The sequence below is a fragment of the Osmia bicornis genome, chromosome 16, assembly GCF_907164935.1.
Source record: "Osmia bicornis bicornis chromosome 16, iOsmBic2.1, whole genome shotgun sequence".
In the NCBI taxonomy this organism is placed as follows: domain Eukaryota; kingdom Metazoa; phylum Arthropoda; class Insecta; order Hymenoptera; family Megachilidae; genus Osmia; species Osmia bicornis.
The window spans coordinates 2,963,024-2,981,883 of record NC_060231.1 but is presented as its reverse complement, the minus strand read 5'-3'; the positions used below and the strand labels follow the sequence as shown (position 1 = coordinate 2,981,883).

The window sequence follows — 18,860 nt, the reverse complement described above, 5'->3', positions numbered from 1 at the left end:
ATTGTGCGAGGTTTTATAAAAATAAATTATAATTACGTTCGAGAATGATTAATATTGTTAATAAGTAGACTTACAAAATATGTCTTTTTTTTATAGCCTAAGTACAAGTTGCATTCAATCTTAATTATTAATACAAATACTATTTAAAATTCATTTGTCATCTACGTTTTAATAATTCGAGGCAACTCGTAGAAGGCACAGTATCATTATTAAAAACCACACTAACACAGAATATTATGCAATTATAAAATCGAATCTAAAAACATTCTGATAATAATAAAAAACCGCAGTTAAAATTATACTAGATAAATACAATTAATATTTTCAATATTCCATCTGCTTATTTAATTATTAGGTGTACAAATTAATTTAGTGCCTTTGGTATTACACTTTCTTAATTACTATTTTAAATTTAAACCTTTTCTCGCGTTTCTATGTATCTGAAAAGTGGCATGAAAATATAATAACAATAACAATTATTTCAATAATTAGAGAAAAGGCACAGAATTAATTTGTACGCCTAATACATATTTTTGCAAAAACAGTCAGTCCAAGTAAATAAAATGAATTTACATTTACTAAAAAATACTTTAATCACCCATTATCGAGGACCCATTAAAATGTCTCCTGCAATAGACGTGGCCATTTATTGCTATTAAACGACACTTTTTTCCACTTTTTGTCAAAGCATTGCATAGAACTCTGGACGACGCGCACGATGATGGGGTGGCACTATAGAAGAATTATTTTATTTCCATAACATTATTCAAAATAACAAAGATATCTTTTTACGTACCTTCTGGAAGGTGACCGGGCGTAAGAAGATCTAGCTTCTCTTCTCCTCAAGCGTAGCCTTAAATCGTGCGCGTCGTCAGATTATCAAGGTCGTCGAGGCTTTCGTTTCTGTCTTCCATTAAACGAGAGCTTTCGAAATCGGTCGCGTCCTCGGACATGCTAGGAAATTCGTTTTCGTAGCTGTCGATAAGATCCTCGCGATTCCTTCTTGAAGGCATGTACGAGCAGGAGAGCTCCTCGCGCTGCGTTAATCTTTGTCCGCTCCACGAGGCTACCGACTGCATTAAAGAGCTACATTTCTCTGGAAGAATAATCGGCAATTTTATTAAGTGTTCGACGAATCGTTAACGAGGAAATTTAGAAACTTACGAATGCAATTATTTATTTGATACCGAACGAGATTATAAAATTCTCGAGTAATTCTCTTCAGTTTTACGTAGAAGGATATAGAAGGATCCCGCGGTGGCTGAAGATTATTATAGGATGATGAAACGTAACTCCGAGAAGTTCCATTTAGATGACCATTTTGATTCACTATTTGTACCGGTTCTGCTCGTACGTTCCTTGATTTTAAACCGAATAGGCTTTGAATTCCAATCATCACAAAATGCACTGTAAATATGAATGTTATTTAGAGGAATTATGCACAAAGGAACTTTAAGATCTAGGTGACTTTAGGGACATTTTATTTCCCCACCTGCTTTCTGTCTACTACTACTAATGCATTTATAAAAATTCTGGGTAATTATTTAGTAATACGGACCACCCTCCGATGACCTTGACTTTGCAATATGTTGCCAAGGTCACCCTCCTGAGTGACCTTCAGAAGGTTTTAGCCATCGCTCGTTTTTTATTAAAAAGTTATTAACCACGGCTAAACCTTCTGAAGGTCACTTAGGAGGGTAACCTTGACAACATATGTCAAGATCAAGGTCATCGGAGGGTGATCCGTATTACTAAATAAATTAACCAAATTCTGATTGTTTTGATACGTACTTATCGTGATCAGCAGTATTAGCACCGTCATTGAGGTGAAATCCAAACAGGCTTCCATGCCATGTTTGAGATAAGTTACTAAATTTAATGGTACGAGACCCAGAATTGTGATTCTAGTTAACAGTGGTGCGTGTACGAATGCAGCAACTACCATGGCAAGCAATAAATAAACGATATGCAATCCTATGCGATACATTCTCTGCATCTGTTCTCCTATAAACGTGAGAATGATATCAATTTTGTTACTTTTATAGCACCAATATTAAGAATTTGTGTAAATACCAGTGTCACCGATGTAACTAGTTAACCAGCTAAGTTTCTGATCCACTTCTGCACGCATAACGTTTGTTACGTTCCAAACGTATTGAATAGTTTCATTGATCTGTGCTAATTTTTGTAACGTTCGTTCATACTGCAATAGTGCCTCTTCGTGTTGGGCGAAGATTCGATTAGTGCTAGACTCTATTTTGTCCCAAATTAATTGCGCTTGATTCTGAATGTTTATCAAGTCTTCAAGCACCTCTTGGTGATTTTCACCACGTTCCATGGCTTGTTGCTCTAGATTTCTATTTGCTTCTTCTACAAAACGATATAAAAATTTAAATATTTTGAGAACTTAACAATTTTTTAATAAATATAAATTATTATTATTTATATATTTATTATAATTGTATTATATTTTTTATAAAAATTTAAATATTTTAAGAACTTAACAAATTTTTTAAATATTAAAAATTTATTATAATTGATTAGAAGAATTAATATATATTTTTCCCTCGTTTATTTACCTAATTTCTTTCTGATATCTTCTGTCATTGCGGCCAGTTGCGCGTGTCCTGATCGAATTAATGCTCTTTCGTTGCTTAATTCTCTCAGATTTGTGGCCACGATATTATGAGCTGATGTCTGGGCGTCTTTTAAATGCTTTTGTTGTTCCAACAATGCTACGTTACCTTTGGACAAAGAAGCTAATGCTTCTACTGTTTGTTCTTCCAACCGATCTTGGCCTTCCTACATTAACACTCAATTATACAGGATAATGAAATTGATAGAGCACTTTCTTATACACTTACCTTTAATGAACTTAATGTTTTAATCTGAGTATGCGCTGTTTGCATTAACTTATTCACAGTTAACTCTGTAAGGGCACGGAACTGAGTACTACGAGATGCATAACAAACTGCCCTTGCTCTGTTACTCATTAAATGGTACGCATTCCACATGTCTGGATCCATGTCTGTGGTACATTGTTTCAAAGACTGAAAAAAGAATACTCTATTCACATTCAATAAGAATATTATTACACGTAACATTCCTCTACTGTTTCACATTGATTTGGTGTATTATATAAGTGAATTGTTATTACTTATTTTAAAATTGTTATAAAATTAATTAATATGTGAAAGCAGCTTGATGTGTACACATAGAGAGTACTTGGCACTATGCAACTCCAGAAATATCTCAGTGGTGGTCTCCCTGTATCCTAAGTGGGGGAAATGCAGGTTTGAACATGCCTCAAATCACCCCTCTAACATACCCTTTCATATACAATGAATTTAAATGCAATCTGTTATCCTACTTTGTTAAAACTGTTAATGATGAAAAGCTTTTAGAATATAAAAGTCCCAAATATTTGTAAGAAATTTCATTTTGTTGCAACTATATAGATGATAGTTTCATAGAGAATTTTACCATTTCTTCAGTGCATGGAAACATTTTTCTGCCTTCCACTGCAGCTTGACAGTTCAAAAGATTGACACTCAGTTTAGCCAGCTCTTCCTCAGTCATTCCAGTACAAGAAGTTTTAATTTTCATAATGACTTTGTGCTGGCAAGTCTCTAACGGCGATGACGTTTGAATCTCTGTAAATTTTGACGCTTCCTGAAGAAATTTTTCATCTTCTGTCATAGATTCATATGGAATAGAAATCAACGGTACTCCATCTGCCACTAAAACTGTAGTATCATCTGTATCTTTTCTCCAGAACCATTCGAGTACTGAAGCTCTTCCCTCTCGACAACTCAGTGTCGCAACAAGAAGCATGAATAAACATACGCTCTGCATTTTCTAGCAGTGTTTCTAAAAATATAGAGAAAAGCTCTTTAGTGATTTGATTGTTAATTATAATCTTATTCTAATTAGGTATTTAAACTCATTCGTATTACCTAAAATGAGAAAATGAAAGAGATCGTTCCCTGCAATCAATTATTACTTGACAATCTGTCAGAAGAGTAAGAGTTTACTAAATTAGCAAAATTATTTTTGTAATGAGCTGCTAAAAGCAATAAATAACTTTTATGTCTGTAATGATACAAACATGAAACTTCTGAAGAGTAACCTGTATTTTACAATCACTTTCACCGGTCAATAAAGAGAAAATGTTCCTTTATAGTTTGTAAAACTAACAACTTCATTTATATTATCGATAATTTAATGGTATTAGTGTGTGACAGATAAAAATAACTGCTTCACAGGTGAAACGCAGTGACAAGTATTTATTTTCCTCTCACCTGTGAACTATAGCTTGTAACGGACACAGAGCGCTGTGATGCGTCAGCGGAGAAGTTTGAAATACAAATTCCTGTCGTATTTTATCAGGAATCTATCCATAAATCTTTATTTAATTGTTACAAACGTACAAATTTATGCTGTATTACAATTGTTATTGCAATTTATATACGAAAAATTATGTTTGAAAGATTTGAATTCTCTGTTTAATACGCTCGAAGCATCGATCAATCAGAGGCTTGCATTTTGTGACGCCATTACTGTTATTTTTTGAATAGACCAATCACAGCGCTTCGCGGGTAATAAGTTCACTTACGCGGTCAATATGGCGGTCAATGGCACTAAAATCAAAAGCGCACGGACGTTAGAGGGCCAGCTTGTCAAAAATAAAAATTTATTTCTCTAATATCGTTTAATAAAAATGTTTATTCTCCTGTCATATATTTACAAAAAATGATTTACACGTTTTGTACAAGTTATCCTCTATACAAAAATTAAATACTATATTATTTTTTCTCTGGAACAACTTCGCTAATCCCATACATTCCTGCTAACAATCTTCCATGAGAAGTAGGTACTGCTTCCTTTGGCGCCAAATATGGTCCCTTTTCATCCATATATACATATCTAAATTATTGTTAAAGATTCATCAAAAATAGTTACACAATGAATGTAAATAAGATAATTAATTGTTGGAAAGGATACGGTAATCGCAACACCCAGTAAGCACTCTGAGAAAGTTTAATCGGTTCGTCACAACCAGTGACAAAAATTGGGCAAGGTGGAGGTCCTGGTTGTACTCGAGGATTCAATGTAACGTGAACAGGTGCTTTCGGTGTCACCACGTGAATTCTCATTAGTTGGGCTATCAGTGGTTTCGTTTGTCTAAACAATTTTAATTATTAATATTTATATCTTTACATAGTTATAAAAAATCATGAACAGTTATCTACCTGCAAGGGCATGGAAAATAAAGGGGCATATCTGCTGTGCTGGATGTCACTTTATTCCCACTGTCTTTCACGATTCCATTTCCAGTTGCTTTTAAAACTTTATCAGGAGCAGATGCCATGAATCTGTGTCCTCGTGGACACTCATATTCCACTCCAACGAATATTTTCACTACAAATTCTTTACCACCTTTAGATTTCCGACCACGAATGGTGTTCATATTCTGGAAATTCTTTCCTCTTGGACAATATCCATGGGTCCCATGGTCACCTATTGTAGGCCACAAAGAACCTCTCTCTTTTTGATGTTCTAGTCTAACAGAACACTACATTATACAAAATGTATAATCTAATTTAAATAATATACAAAGAAATACTACCTAACGGTTACATCCCAAGGTAAGAGGAATGCAGAAGTGGGCAGAATACCGGCTTGATGTTGAAGACCTAAATTGTGCGAATACAGGCTGCTAGGACCGAGACAAACCAGAGACCAGCTGGAAAACTGTGGCAACAAGCCGGCTGGGGATTCCGTATGAAGCATTCCTGGCAAATATTCTGTGGTCGATGGTTGTCTGACGAGAGACTTCTCTGTAACATCTGAACACGTTAAACATAACGTTTAAACGAACTTTTTGTAGAAATTACCTCTTGCATTGTCCGCGTCGCTATCAGAAACCTCTATGACAACCTTGTGCGCATCACTCGGTGTTAGACTAGTTTTACTGCTCAGCTTGGGCACATCCTCGTTTGTTTCACTCGTGGGTGGTGATTGACCACCGCTTCCATAAGGAGTACGAATATCATCTAAAAATATAATATTCATTGTATCTTTCGCTTCAATTTAAGAACCAGTGTTCTTAAAATAAAAATACCATTCAAAGTGTTCACTCCGAGGCTACAAGCTTGAGTGTTCCCCTGTGGTAGAGGTGATTCTCCGTGGCCAAAAGAATCTTTCCGCTTTGTTGAGAACAACTGTGCTGGCCTGTAGTTGTGCGTGCTGGGTTGAAAAACTGGAAACTGTATGCTTTCTAATTGTGCACAGCCACATTGCTTTGCTAATATCTGGAAATAGTCATAGTTGGCCTGTCGTAAACTGAAAGGATCCTCCCTTGAGCCTTGGCAACGTCCACAGTTGCAAGCACAAATGTATCTAACTCCGCTACAATGCTCTCTAATTGGCAAATCGCTGCAAAATAAAACCTTTGATTAGTGTATTAACACGTGTAATGAGATACGATCAAATTAAAACTCTACATACTTGTCGCTGTCTCTTTGGTCTGCTTGTTCCCCACCTCCAGCACCTTCGCTTCCTCCTCTGTGTATTGGATTAGTACAGGGATTGCCAGTTAAGGAGAGGACCTCGCACATCTGTCTCCCAGAACGCCAATGTTTCTCGCACTCTGCTTGCAGCTTCTCGCTAAATTCCTCAAAGAGAGGACCTCGTGCGTGCATCTCGAAAACTGCCATCGCATGAGCCAGCTTTGTCTCGTGATACGCTCTGATAATTCGGTGAAAGATATTTTCGTTAGTTTCTTATCTAACCATGGTGGATGTTTCGTTCTGTACCTGGTGTAATGTTGCGGTAGGTTTTCTTGATACGTTTGCAAAGCTCGTGGAAGCACCTTACTACATCTGCTCTTACTGAACTTAACGTCTGTGTCCAGCAAACTGTGCAAAGTTAGCAGTTCCTTGTCCGTTCCATGTATGAAATAATCGTACACCTTGTTCGCCACTTCACAGAATATTTGGACACTGGGTATCTAACCAAAAGAAAATAACAGCTTTATTATTTTTAATAAATATTTAAATAGATAATATTATTATTTCTTTGACTGCTAGTATCTTTCTTAATTTTAGAATCCTAACCTCGAAATATGCAGGTGTAGAGTGTCTTCCAACATTGTCGTCAAAACCCCTTGCGAAGGCTAGATTTATATGTTGTTGTAAAAACAATCTGAAGGATCTGGTTTCTGTAAATCCATAAGACATGGTTACTTTGATATTTTAATTGTAATTCAAAGTTTCAGTTACCAGTTTCTGTATCGTCCATTTGAACATTGGAATCTTGACTGGCCAGACTCCTCGAAGTACTACCACCGGAGCTAACTTTACAACTTTGCATAAGTTTTCTTGCCATATATCCCAAAATATCTCTGGATTCATTTGTACCAGTGTGTACATAGACGAATTCTTGGTTAGCCGGGATCGCGAACAGAGAATTAGAACTGTAAATGAATAAACATGTTTTATCAAATAATTAAACAATTTTATAGCGTAAACATTTTAGTACCTTATATTGGTTACTATACGGTTCTTCCTTAACACTTGATAGATTTGATCTTCCAAGGAATGCTCTAACTTCTTAATATTAGCTCCACTGGTAGGATCTTGAAATACAGAGGGGCAGGTTTCAAAGTAGAATAATACTCTTGGGGAACAGGGTCTAACATTGGACACCCAGTCTTTAGGTAAACTATAGATGCAACTCAGAACATCGGAAAGTTGTGGAGAGACTTTTTGCCTAAAACAAAATTAATTTATAAGTTTACTATGCATACCAAGTTATACTTTTGGAAAGGATAAAAATTCTTACCTTACAATGTCTATGGCTCTAAATAAATGTACATAACTATAGTCAAACGTATGAGTTGGATGAGTAAGAACAATTACATGAGATATATGAAACAAAACGAGTAATGCTCTAGCATATTTGTCCCTCATGTGAGCCCATACGCTAAGAAAATCTTTACAGTCTTGTTTCTCTATAAATCTGTCGTACTCTGTGACCAGAGTATGCGTGTCTAATAGACCTCTCAAATGCAAATATATTGTCCTGTCTTTGGTGTCATAATATCCTTCTATTTCGCACTAAAAATAACGTAACATAATTGATTACATTTTATGTATTTTAACATTTCTAATATACTGAACAGTTTCTTACAAATGAATCCTTGTTCACTTCGGGCTCATCCAGGAGACCCACTTGCAAGATTGAACTCAGCATATTTGTTTTGCATCCTTTTGCACGATATTGTGACTTTCCAAATACAGATACAATTACAACCTTTTTGTCTGTAGGTACAAAACTGAAACATTGTTATTAAATGTATTGTTAATTTTTTAAAAGACCTATTTTATTAATATTTCAAAGAATCAATTCTAAGATTTGGTATCTTTATAATATTGTCCTTAGACCTTCTGCTTGTACATTGTGAAAGAAATTTGTGTACAATGATTATTTACCTTTCTATATCACATGGAATTCTAAATTTTTGTGGTCTCATTATATATTTGTTTATGTTTAAATAATAGAGGAGTTATAACATTGTAATTGTAAACAAATCGAAGGCAATGACTATAGATTCAACAATACTGGTGCCGAGTGCCTTTATTTTCAAGGGGTGTTGAATATATGCCTCGAGAACGAGCGCCATCTGCTTTATTTTAACATAAAAATGTAAAACATTTCGTATTGCAACAGTCTAACGCAAGTTAACTATTTTTTAGAAACCAGTCAAAATCAGCACAACGTCGAAAACTTATTAAAATAATTATTTGAGAAACTGGCATTTTAAAAAGACCGCCATAAATTAAATATTTTTAAAATTCGATGCTTGCGCCATCTATACAAAAACGGCGGAAACTACACAACGACTTACCGACCGAGATTTTGAAATATGTGGCGTACGGCGACCTACATGAAGCTAGCCGGAAGGAATAATAAAATATGATTATTTTTAATTTTTCTTAGTTTGTAAATCGCTTGTGATGATACGTGTGAGTTTGTTATACTTCAAAATGTACGAAGTAACTAACTTTAAATTGTTAATATCTTTTAAACAATTAGTCGTCTCCCATAAAATAGGGTATAGGTGTGTTCAAATCGAAAAGCTCTACAAGAACTTGAATAGTTCCCCTCGTGAGATAAGTATTTATGTATAAATATTAATCTACAGCAATATTTCAGAAGCTGTACATTTTTTCTTCAAAGAATACGTGTCTGATGATACATTTAAAAATCTCAGGTATGAATTGAAACAAATTATGCGTTGTTTCAAGCTCAACTATTGGGACGTAAAAAAAGTATAAAAAGATTATCTAAAAAAGTTCATTGAACAATTTATTAAAAATGTAAACAAGAACATTGAGTTTATAAAGATCCCTTTACAAAAAAGAAATAAAATTTCTGTAAGAAAATATATATGTACATACCATATAAATTTATTTAATACGCAATAAACATTTTTTATCACTTCATTATTTACTACTATAAGTATTCATTGTTTAATAACCGTTACAACAGATTGCTGTCTTTTCCTTTATAAGTTCAACATTATTATAGAATTGCTTTTAATTATTAAAAATATAATACAGCTGTTACATGTTCGTATGTTCTCTTAAATGAAATAATAAACGCTTCATTCTTAGAATAAACTCACAGATAGAAGGGAGCACGTTATACATATGTTCTCTCTTAAACTGTAGTAGTGGTTTGGTCTATTGTTTTCAAGAATATAATTAATGTTTTTTAGCCACCCTGGGGCATGCTGTTTCAAGTAATTTTAGGAAATAATCCTGTGGAAGTCCACATGATATTTGTTGTATGTGCGTCATTAGTAGATTGTACGTTTCTTCTTCGTAGATAGCATAAGTATTTGATAAACCTAATTCATCGTAAAGCTGTTTCACGCGATTCGATTTTTCTATATCAGACTGACCATAACAGTGCTATATAATTAATAAAAGTTATTAGTATTCTTATTTAACAAAAGAATTAAAAGATACTATAAAATATTATTAACAGTATATACGTTTACCTCTAAAATTTTTCTTTGTTCTGGTGTAACACGTTGTAGCGCTACCACAACAAGCCATGAACATTTTCCCTCCTTTATATCTGAACCAATTTTCCCAGTAGCTTCCATGCTTCCATAACAATTCATATAATCATCTAGCACTTGGTAAAAATGACCCATTTCTAGCAAAATTGTTTTTGCTTGCCTATACATTTCTGGATCTTTTATGCCAGCCTATCAAAAATATTTCATATACATAAATATAGGATTACAAAAATTAAGATTTGAAGGCTCCCCAAGTAAAGTAATGTATATAATACATATACAATTAAATGAAATTATGTGATTAATTAAACTTACAAAACACATTGCAATTGTAGTTGGTAACACAAACGTGTAATAAGTTGTTTTATATTTTGTAATAGAATTATACCGATCCATTGTAAAGAGATCCAAATTTGATTTTTTACCCAAATTTGATGATAATAAATCAAGATATTGACCCATTAATGTTCTTGAAGTAGTCTAAAAATTTATCTTCTGTACCATAATACTGATTTATTTTAGAAATTTTTTAGCATGTACTCTTTACTACTTACATCTAAAAATAATTCCATAAGGCTCACATAACAATTTTTTGACCTGAAGTGTTTTCTAAGTAATTGATATACGCACATTTCCAACATTACAGCATCACTTATAGCTACTAATCCAACATCATTGTTTAAGTACCAGCATGGTGCATTGCGCCTCATCGTTGATTGATCTTGAATATCATCAATCACCAATAAACATGCTTGCAACTATATTAAAACATTATTCTATTACTATATGGAAAATGTTCACATTTTTAAGTTAACTGAATAAAAAAGTCAATACCAATTCTATACACCAGCCTAGAATTCGGGATAGACGAATATTTTCTTCTGTCAATTGATCATCAGAAGCAAACGATTTGAAGGCATACACAACTATTAATGCTCTGTACTTTCTTCCTCCAGGAACATTATACTGTAATACCTGAAAATTAAAAAGGATGCATTTTTTATTATTATTATATTTATGGTATTTAATATGCAGAAAAAGTCAGTCAGTCAGTTTTCCCACACTTATTTTGAAATAACTAATATGCAGGATATATCAAAAACATATTCTATACATTTCAGTAATGCCTGGAAGCAGAACTGAAACTATAGTGCATCTTACACCCGAGCATCACTGTACATATATCATTTCAATCATCTATGTATATATATATTTTAATTCTTAAGTTACAAAAGAATACCTTCGTCAACCATTTGGTAATATCTGGTATATCAAGATGACGACCAGAATCGGTGAGATCTCGTACAACATCCGGCCATATAGCCATTAATTCACGAATTTCATCTTCATTCGATAACAGTCTTCGTACAGTGGCGCTGTTTGATCTGAAGAATAAAAATTGTAATGTATATTAAATAATCAGAAATTTTCAAGGGAGATTAGGGTTCCCCCCACTATAGCCCCTTATAAGACATTCCACTGTTCTCACTTAAATGTAACATCCTGCATATGGTAGCAAGCATGTTAAACTAATAATGTGAAATAGTAAATTAATAAATTTAATGATTATGACGTTATTAATAACTGTGATTAAAATGGTACTTTTCAGATAAATATAACATGACCGATACAATACGTACTTTGAATTCATTTTGAAGGAAAAAGAGATTCCTTGAACCGGTATGAATGTAATACAGAATATGTTGTACAAGCTACTTTACATCCTCTATATATATTCACATACAAAAATATACTGGGTGTCTCTATTTACTTCCAAATAATTCAAACTGGTACATTTTTATGCACTTATGTACAAATAGATGTAATAGAGATTAGTAATAAATTTTTTATTTTAACATAAATGAAAAAAAATATTGAATTTATTTCATAATCTGTAATTTATATATATTCAATCTCGGTAATTATTGAGATTTGGTTACACCTCACCGATTTTGATGAAATTTAAACATGTAAAATTAAACATTTTGAACAACTTTTTCCTATAAGTTTCCTTCTTTTTGCCTTAGTTTTCGAGATATTTTCGAAAAACTGTTGAAACTAACACATTGAATACTGTGACAACGTATGCATTCTACTCATATATATACATATATTAAGGGTGGGCTTAAAAATTAAATTTAACTAATTTTCATGATTTTGAATCTCACGAGGGGAACTACCCAAGTGTTACGCTCACTCATTAATGAAACTTTGCCACCTTGTAGAGCTCGTCGCCCTGAACACGCCTATACCACCTTTTGGGGGCAGAAGGCTAATTGTTTAAAAGATATTAACAATTAAAGTTAGTTACTCCTTACATTGAGAAGTATGACAAACCAACACATGTTATGGTATTATGCATATATTGTATATGTAAATTGAATACTTACAATCTTCTTCTTTTTCTTCTTTTCATTTGCATCCAGGTGTCTTATTGCTTTATTTTAATAGCGGTAGCCTCTGACACTAATAAATATTTTCATTAACAATTATTTACATATGCTATAAAAAGTATACATAAAAGTTATTACCAAGTAAGTTCAGTGTTGGAACTGCTGACGTTGTTAATCTTTTCCTCATGAAGTATTTTTCTTTAAAGTAGCTACTACAGATCACCCAGAATTTCAGTTTTCAGGTGGAAGCACTGACTTTGGATTGCCACCTACTGTGCCATCCTCTTCTTATCCTTTCTCTCTTAGAAGGAGAACATCCTGCTGTTTTCGTTAATACACACTCTGATGATGCATATTTTCTTCCTCTTTCTTTAAAGATACATTTTAATAATTAAAATTAAATATATTACTAAAATAGCAATGTAAACAATTATGTTTTCAGTAACAATTTAAAACAATTCTGTACTTAATTTCTATCTTCTCCTCCTGTTGCTGCATCTCATCAGCAGAAGTTATTGGAAAACCTAAAAACCTAGAAAAAACTTAAAAAAATATCCTTTTCAATAATAATAATAGTAATAGTAATAATAATGATAATGGAATTCACGAACCTGGAAATTCAGTCACCTACGCTGCCACCATCAGCCACCATGTGCAACCATGTGCGCCATATTTCTTTTGTCTCTTTAAATTTTGAAACAATTGAAAAACGCGGCGACAAATTTCGCGGGAACATGACGTCACGATATCTTTAGTTGTGTATGTTAAAATCAGTGATACAAGGTATGCATGCAGAGAAGCGACATCAGCGCTGCCTGGATTTTCTGCGCCGAGTTAAAATTTGCATCAAGTTCACAAGAGTGGAGCTTGGAGGGCCTGGTCTACGTCCCACCATGTGCAACCATGTGCGCCATATTTCTTTTGTCTCTTTAAATTTTGAAATAATTGAAAAACGCGGCGACAAATTTCGCGGGAACATGACGTCACTATATCTTTAGTTGTGTGTTAAAATCAGTGATACAAGCTAAGCATGTAGAGAAGCGACATCAGCACCGCCTGAAAGTCCAGGGGCGAGTTAAAATTTGCATCAAATTTACAAGAGTGGAGCTTGGAACTCCACGGTTGAAGTCCATAGTTCCTAATTTTTTTTTCTCATTTCTTTTTATGATAATTTGTCTTTTTTTGAATAACTGTTACAACTGTAATATAATCATTGTATTTATTAATAATTAATTACATATGCTGCAATTTTTATAGAATTTAAGTTATCTTTTCTGTCCAATACGTACATTAACATTATCCTTACCGCTTTTTTGTTACCATATTTTAGAGAAAGAAAAGTAATACATAGTATATAAAAATATATGAAATCACTTATCTTGTTATTTTTGTTATTTTATTATAAAAGATCTTCAACACAATGACAGTTGCTCCAAAAAATTAAAAAAACTTTTGCCCATTCATAGAATATGAAACATCGAAAATTTAAACGATTTCCGCTATGCGTAACGCGCCGATACGCTCTCTGTTGGCAAGAGTCCTGAGTATATTTTGCGCATACGCATTACAATTATTAATTATAAAACAAACTTGTAAATAATTAAGAAATTATTCACTCACAAACAATGAAAATGATATATTTGTAAATCACAAACGATTTCCAATCAATTACGCTTCATGTAGGTCATCCTTGCGTGCGATAACTGATAACCGGTGATGATATGGTAAAGATACAAGATATAATTGAAATGAAATTGAAAGAATTTTGAACACAGAAAATAATTTTCGTCTAATGAAGGGAAGATGATTCAAAAATGAAAAATTGTAAAATTTTCTGTTCACAGGGTATATATTCGCGGGTTTCCGACCGGTGTTGAGCGCATGCGCATTACCATAGATTATAAAGTATATATAACCGAAACACAATCATATGCGCAAAAACGTGCGAAAACTCGTCATCTAGTAACTATGGTCTCTCGTGGCCTGCCCTGAAGCTGCACGTTCACCAACATAAGGTGTAAAATTTTATTATCGATTTATGAAAGAGGGACAAACTTCACTATATTCGATTGTTTATTGCCTTATTGCCTAGGGCTCTATGAGATTAATATTTACATGACAATTTCGTGAATCGAATAGTTATTCGCGTAGGAGAAACCATAGCTCGTCAGCAAGTATTAGTTTGATGTTATAGTAGAAAGCTGACAAGCTTCTTTTCCAACAAAGATGGTATTAACTAAGGAATATCGTATATGCATGCCGCTTACCACGGAAGAGGTAATATTCTTTTCAAAATTTAACGTTCAAAGTCACTATATTCTTCCACAATTAAACAATATGAAATTTAACTGAAACAAAAGATGTTGCTTTCCTCAGTTAATATTTTATTTTCAATCATTTCATTTTAATGGTATTTTAATAGTCGCAACTTGTTACAAAAAAAACTGCGTTTTTGATATCATTGATTCTTTTGCAGTATCATATAGGCCAACTTTACATGATTGCAAGACATAGTCATGAGCAATCGGATAACGACGAAGGAGTAGAAGTGGTTGAAAACGTAGAATGCGATCACCCTGAACATGGAAAGGGTCAATACACAGAGAAAAGAATTCATTTATCTAGGTGACGATTAAAATAATGCTTGTTTCATAAATTTAGAGTCTTTTAAAGGCAGACATTCTTTATTCCTTTATTATATTGCAGTAAATTACCTTATTGGATACAATCGGTTCTTCCACGAATATTTTACGTAACAGAGAAAGCGTGGAATTATTATCCTTTTACTATAACAGGTATATTAAAATATAAACTGTGTTTACAAATATAATTAACAGACTATTATAATAGTAAGTTAGAATTTAATAACATACTTTTTTTTACATGTTATCTTCAATAACGAAGAATACACTGTAAGTATGAATATCTTAGCTTAATTTCAACTCTTCTGTTACATTATACGCTTGTCTCTTTCAGTGTTCCTTTATTCCAAAATTTCATATATCCATAAGAACTCGATACAAAGATGACAATGGATGTACAGAAAATGTATGTAAATCAATATATGCTCTATACCAAAAGGATACATCGCACTATTATTTATATGATGTATGAAATAGTGTTTAGGTCTTTCTCCCATCGAAGTTCTGCATCGCGAGGTCGACTATCTGGACATAGCATACGATGAAATTTCTGCAAAGCATTACAAAGAGGAAGAGGTATTACAAAATTCAGTATTTCCTCATTTCTTTACAAATACTTGGCGCAATGAAACAAGCATTTCTGTATCGCAGGATCCAAAATTTTTTCAATCTAAGCGAACTGGTCGTGGACCATTGGTAGAAGGATGGAGGGAAACAACGCAACCGATAATGTGTTCCTATAAATTAATCCATGCCTCTTTCGAAGTTTGGGGCATGCAAACACGAGTGGAAGACTTCATTCATAGAGTAGTTATTTTTTCTAGATATTGTTGTCGCTATTAACCCATTGTTGACCGGCAATTTTACAATAATAATATGGGATATTGTAAAAATTTCACAATTTTACAATTCCATATTACAATATTCCATGTTGTAAAAATTGTACAATATTCTATATTATCCTGGGCTTCGAAAATTAAAGTAAATGTAAGTGCAAACGCGAGTTAACTCGTGACCGGTCAACAATGCGTTAAAAATGGTAAATTGTACTTGCTGAACGTCGTATTTTTATATACACAGTGTATAAGGGATATTTTATTATTGGGCCATCGGCAAGCATTCGCATGGATCGACGAATGGTACGATATGACGTTGGAGGATGTTCGGAGGTTCGAGCAAAAGATGCAGGCTGAGACTAACGAGAAAGTACGTCTCAGAAATATGACCAGTGAAAAACCATCGGCTCCTACCACGCCAACTTCGTCGATACCATCATCGCCATTACCTAAATCACCTACATCGCCTACACAGTCTAATCGGTCATGGTTTTCTTGGTCATAGCCGCAATTCTAAAGGAATAAGATTAGCTACCGTGCTAATCTGTCTAGGGAACCTAATTAAATTTGTGCAAAAGACGCCCGGCATTTTCGATTCTGTGTGTATATATGTGTGTGTATCCACATTATAGCCAGAAGGTATCTGTAACCCGAACACATTCTTAAAACTTGGAGTTTGAATCATAGAACTCGGAGTTTTAACATTAAGAACTGCTGCATTTGCTTTAGATTCTTTTTTTTTTTCATGAAAGATCGTTAACAAAAAAATATTGATTATTTATATCATGTTAAATATTTTAATAATTTAATTAATTTATGGTACTAAGCATAAAGTTGGTTGCAAGTAATATTTAAAAAAAAGAAACTGACATAAATTTCATGTGTTGCAGATTCTTGATTTGGTTAATTGTTCTTGGAATTATAGGTAGTTCATTTGTTAGGTTATTAGTGCATTGATTGTACGTAAACTTATGTTGCTGAAATAGTTATAGAAATAAAAGGTTGAATGTAATATAGCATTAGTGACACTTGTACCTAGTCAGGGTAAACATTGTAAAGCATTTACAAACAATGGATGCATTAATTTATTGATACAGCCACTGCCTTAAATTGGCTCGATGTATGAAACGCTATAAAAAAATAATAGCATCCAGCCTAAGGATCATTAAATATTGTAAATGCATTTCTGTGACTGCACAAAGGTATACATACTGTTTTTTGATTAAACTACAAACTCATGGCACTACTGAATTGCATTCTTTTTTTATTTAACAGTGAAGCTTACATTAATAGGTAACTATATTACTTTTTTTAATTAGCAAGCAAATTGTACATATAGAAAAACAGGCATAACATTTAATTCTTGCAATATTGGAATAAAACTGTAGGCTTAAATTGAATTGAATTTAATTTGATACATTATTTTCAGTTTTTAGTTGAATCCAAGCAAATTTAATGGTATATTTTGTTTAAGACTGTTTTGGGACCAAAATCCTGTTGAAAAGGAAGTAAGAGAAAAATGAAAAAGCACAAAGACTCGCACACTGCTCACTTGTAAGCTTGAAATAGGCAAACTATACATGCTGCGCCATGAAAGAAGCATTCGGTATCATTATTAAAATTGCTACTATTATTTCTATCAACCGTGGCATATATAAACTTGTATTTATTTTTAAAGGTATTCAGCATGGAGTATTTAATTGCCTTTTCAATGTACGTACATGTATTTAAATAAATGTTTCAAGTTGTCAGAAATCTGTTTTCAGTTGTTTCTTCTGCAGTGTTGAACAAAGGATGAGCTCGTGTTAAAAAAAAGTTCAATTGAATTGCATAAATCTAAACATAATGACTGTCATAGGAATCCAAGATGAAATGTGAAGAACATTCTCCAGGACGCAGAATACCAAACATCCTGTTCCTCCATCATTTAAATGCATACTTTTATTTGCATCTTTATGACATCAGAATGAAACAGTATCCATTGCAAAACAAACATGAAATGTTCTTGAAAGATCCTTGACAATTCAAGACAAATACTCTATTATCTGTTTTATTTATTTATTCTCATGGAAAAAGAAAATTTATATAAACTTTATATTTTATTTCCAGTAAAACATTGTATGATAAAGTCACAATTAAATCAAACATCCTTGAAGATAATCATTCGGATCAGTCATCGTCATTCTTCATCAATGAAGAGGAGGCCTGAATTTTCATCTTCTTAAATCAGCACAAAATTAATGCACTTCAATCAGCGAATACGACACACCTCGCACAGGACTGCTTGACCCAGTTACATTGCTTTAATCATCAAACTATTGAATTCATCAAACAGAATCGTGTAACGACGGAAGGGACAGAAGGAAGCTCGCCAATCGATCCACGTTAACGCTATATATATTCCCCTTAAATTTCAATTATGCAATAAGTTCAACAGACACGTATCAAATTTCCAGGAATGATTCATAAAACTGTCAAGAATAATTTCAAGCTACCTGTCTGTTTTGCATTCTCCATTTCACATCGCTTTCCCATCTGTTTTACGCTATACTGGCTATGCAAATACCTTACTTATCGCTGGCAGATGAAACGGACAAGCATTGTCGTTTTCTAATTCATAGCTGACTAAAAATATTCGGAAACAGTCTATATTATCAAGGTTTATCTAACTTCAGCGATTATATGATGCTTTTGTGAAATATTAAAGAAGTAAAAGGTCTATTTATAGTATTGGACTTATAGAGCTTATATTATTAGGATTATAGGGTGTAGAGCCCATGTATAGTATTGAGTTTACATAGCACAGAGTCTAGGTATAGTGTTGAGCTTGCCCATTTTATAGCGTTAAACGTAATGGGATAATTAAACAAAGAAAAGGGAACTGTAATTGCAAATA

General features: G+C 33.2%; 4 protein-coding genes and 1 long non-coding RNA gene across 7 annotated transcripts; 2 read left to right on the top strand and 3 right to left on the bottom strand.

Annotated features, from left to right (window-relative positions):
* Positions 1-32: 32 nt before the first annotated feature.
* Positions 33-4,320, bottom strand: LOC114877844 (protein brambleberry-like). The gene is given in 11 exon segments (XM_029190927.2): positions 33-732; positions 797-872; positions 875-1,096; positions 1,165-1,407; positions 1,792-2,004; positions 2,074-2,370; positions 2,580-2,802; positions 2,865-3,050; positions 3,484-3,870; positions 3,957-4,011; positions 4,302-4,320. Coding segments are annotated over 9 exon segments (1,974 nt in total). The 5' UTR covers positions 3,856-3,870; positions 3,957-4,011; positions 4,302-4,320; the 3' UTR covers positions 33-590.
* A 385-nt stretch (positions 4,321-4,705) lies between these two features.
* LOC114877843 (protein SMG8) lies at positions 4,706-8,648 on the bottom strand. 2 transcript variants are annotated; one of them, XM_029190924.2, is made up of 14 exons: positions 8,496-8,648; positions 8,194-8,338; positions 7,846-8,120; positions 7,543-7,773; positions 7,284-7,477; positions 7,119-7,222; positions 6,819-7,012; positions 6,511-6,750; positions 6,125-6,438; positions 5,898-6,056; positions 5,630-5,849; positions 5,253-5,564; positions 5,005-5,184; positions 4,706-4,926 (listed from the first exon to the last, which is right to left on the bottom strand). In XM_029190924.2, the coding sequence occupies exons 1-14, from the start codon at positions 8,534-8,536 to the stop codon at positions 4,806-4,808; spliced, it is 2,730 nt and encodes a 909-aa protein (XP_029046757.1). In that variant the 5' UTR covers positions 8,537-8,648; the 3' UTR covers positions 4,706-4,805. The 2 variants fall into 2 exon arrangements, with proteins under 2 accessions (XP_029046757.1, XP_029046758.1); XM_029190925.2 differs by having other exon boundaries at positions 5,630-5,840; positions 8,496-8,647.
* Positions 8,649-8,945: 297 nt separating this feature from the next.
* LOC114877865 lies at positions 8,946-9,453 on the top strand. Its single transcript, XR_003789645.1, has 2 exons — positions 8,946-9,124; positions 9,220-9,453. It is a non-coding gene; the product is annotated as an uncharacterized LOC114877865 (long non-coding RNA).
* LOC114877863 (farnesyl pyrophosphate synthase-like) lies at positions 9,347-13,153 on the bottom strand. 2 transcript variants are annotated; one of them, XM_029190973.2, is made up of 10 exons: positions 13,098-13,153; positions 12,953-13,028; positions 12,625-12,855; positions 12,484-12,559; positions 11,334-11,478; positions 10,928-11,068; positions 10,648-10,851; positions 10,409-10,573; positions 10,070-10,282; positions 9,347-9,980 (listed from the first exon to the last, which is right to left on the bottom strand). In XM_029190973.2, exons 4-10 carry the CDS (start codon positions 12,513-12,515, stop codon positions 9,771-9,773), a joined length of 1,110 nt encoding a protein of 369 aa, XP_029046806.1. In that variant the 5' UTR covers positions 12,516-12,559; positions 12,625-12,855; positions 12,953-13,028; positions 13,098-13,153; the 3' UTR covers positions 9,347-9,770. The 2 variants fall into 2 exon arrangements, with proteins under 2 accessions (XP_029046806.1, XP_029046807.1); XM_029190974.2 differs by lacking the exons at positions 12,484-12,559; positions 12,625-12,855; positions 12,953-13,028; positions 13,098-13,153 and adding an exon at positions 11,734-11,835.
* A 1,379-nt stretch (positions 13,154-14,532) lies between these two features.
* Positions 14,533-17,215, top strand: LOC114877860 (cytoplasmic phosphatidylinositol transfer protein 1). The gene is made up of 8 exons (XM_029190971.2): positions 14,533-14,763; positions 14,963-15,111; positions 15,193-15,281; positions 15,391-15,398; positions 15,463-15,534; positions 15,606-15,704; positions 15,780-15,935; positions 16,209-17,215. The coding sequence occupies exons 1-8, from the start codon at positions 14,713-14,715 to the stop codon at positions 16,467-16,469; spliced, it is 885 nt and encodes a 294-aa protein (XP_029046804.1). The 5' UTR covers positions 14,533-14,712; the 3' UTR covers positions 16,470-17,215.
* The last annotated feature ends 1,645 nt before the right edge of the window (positions 17,216-18,860 follow it).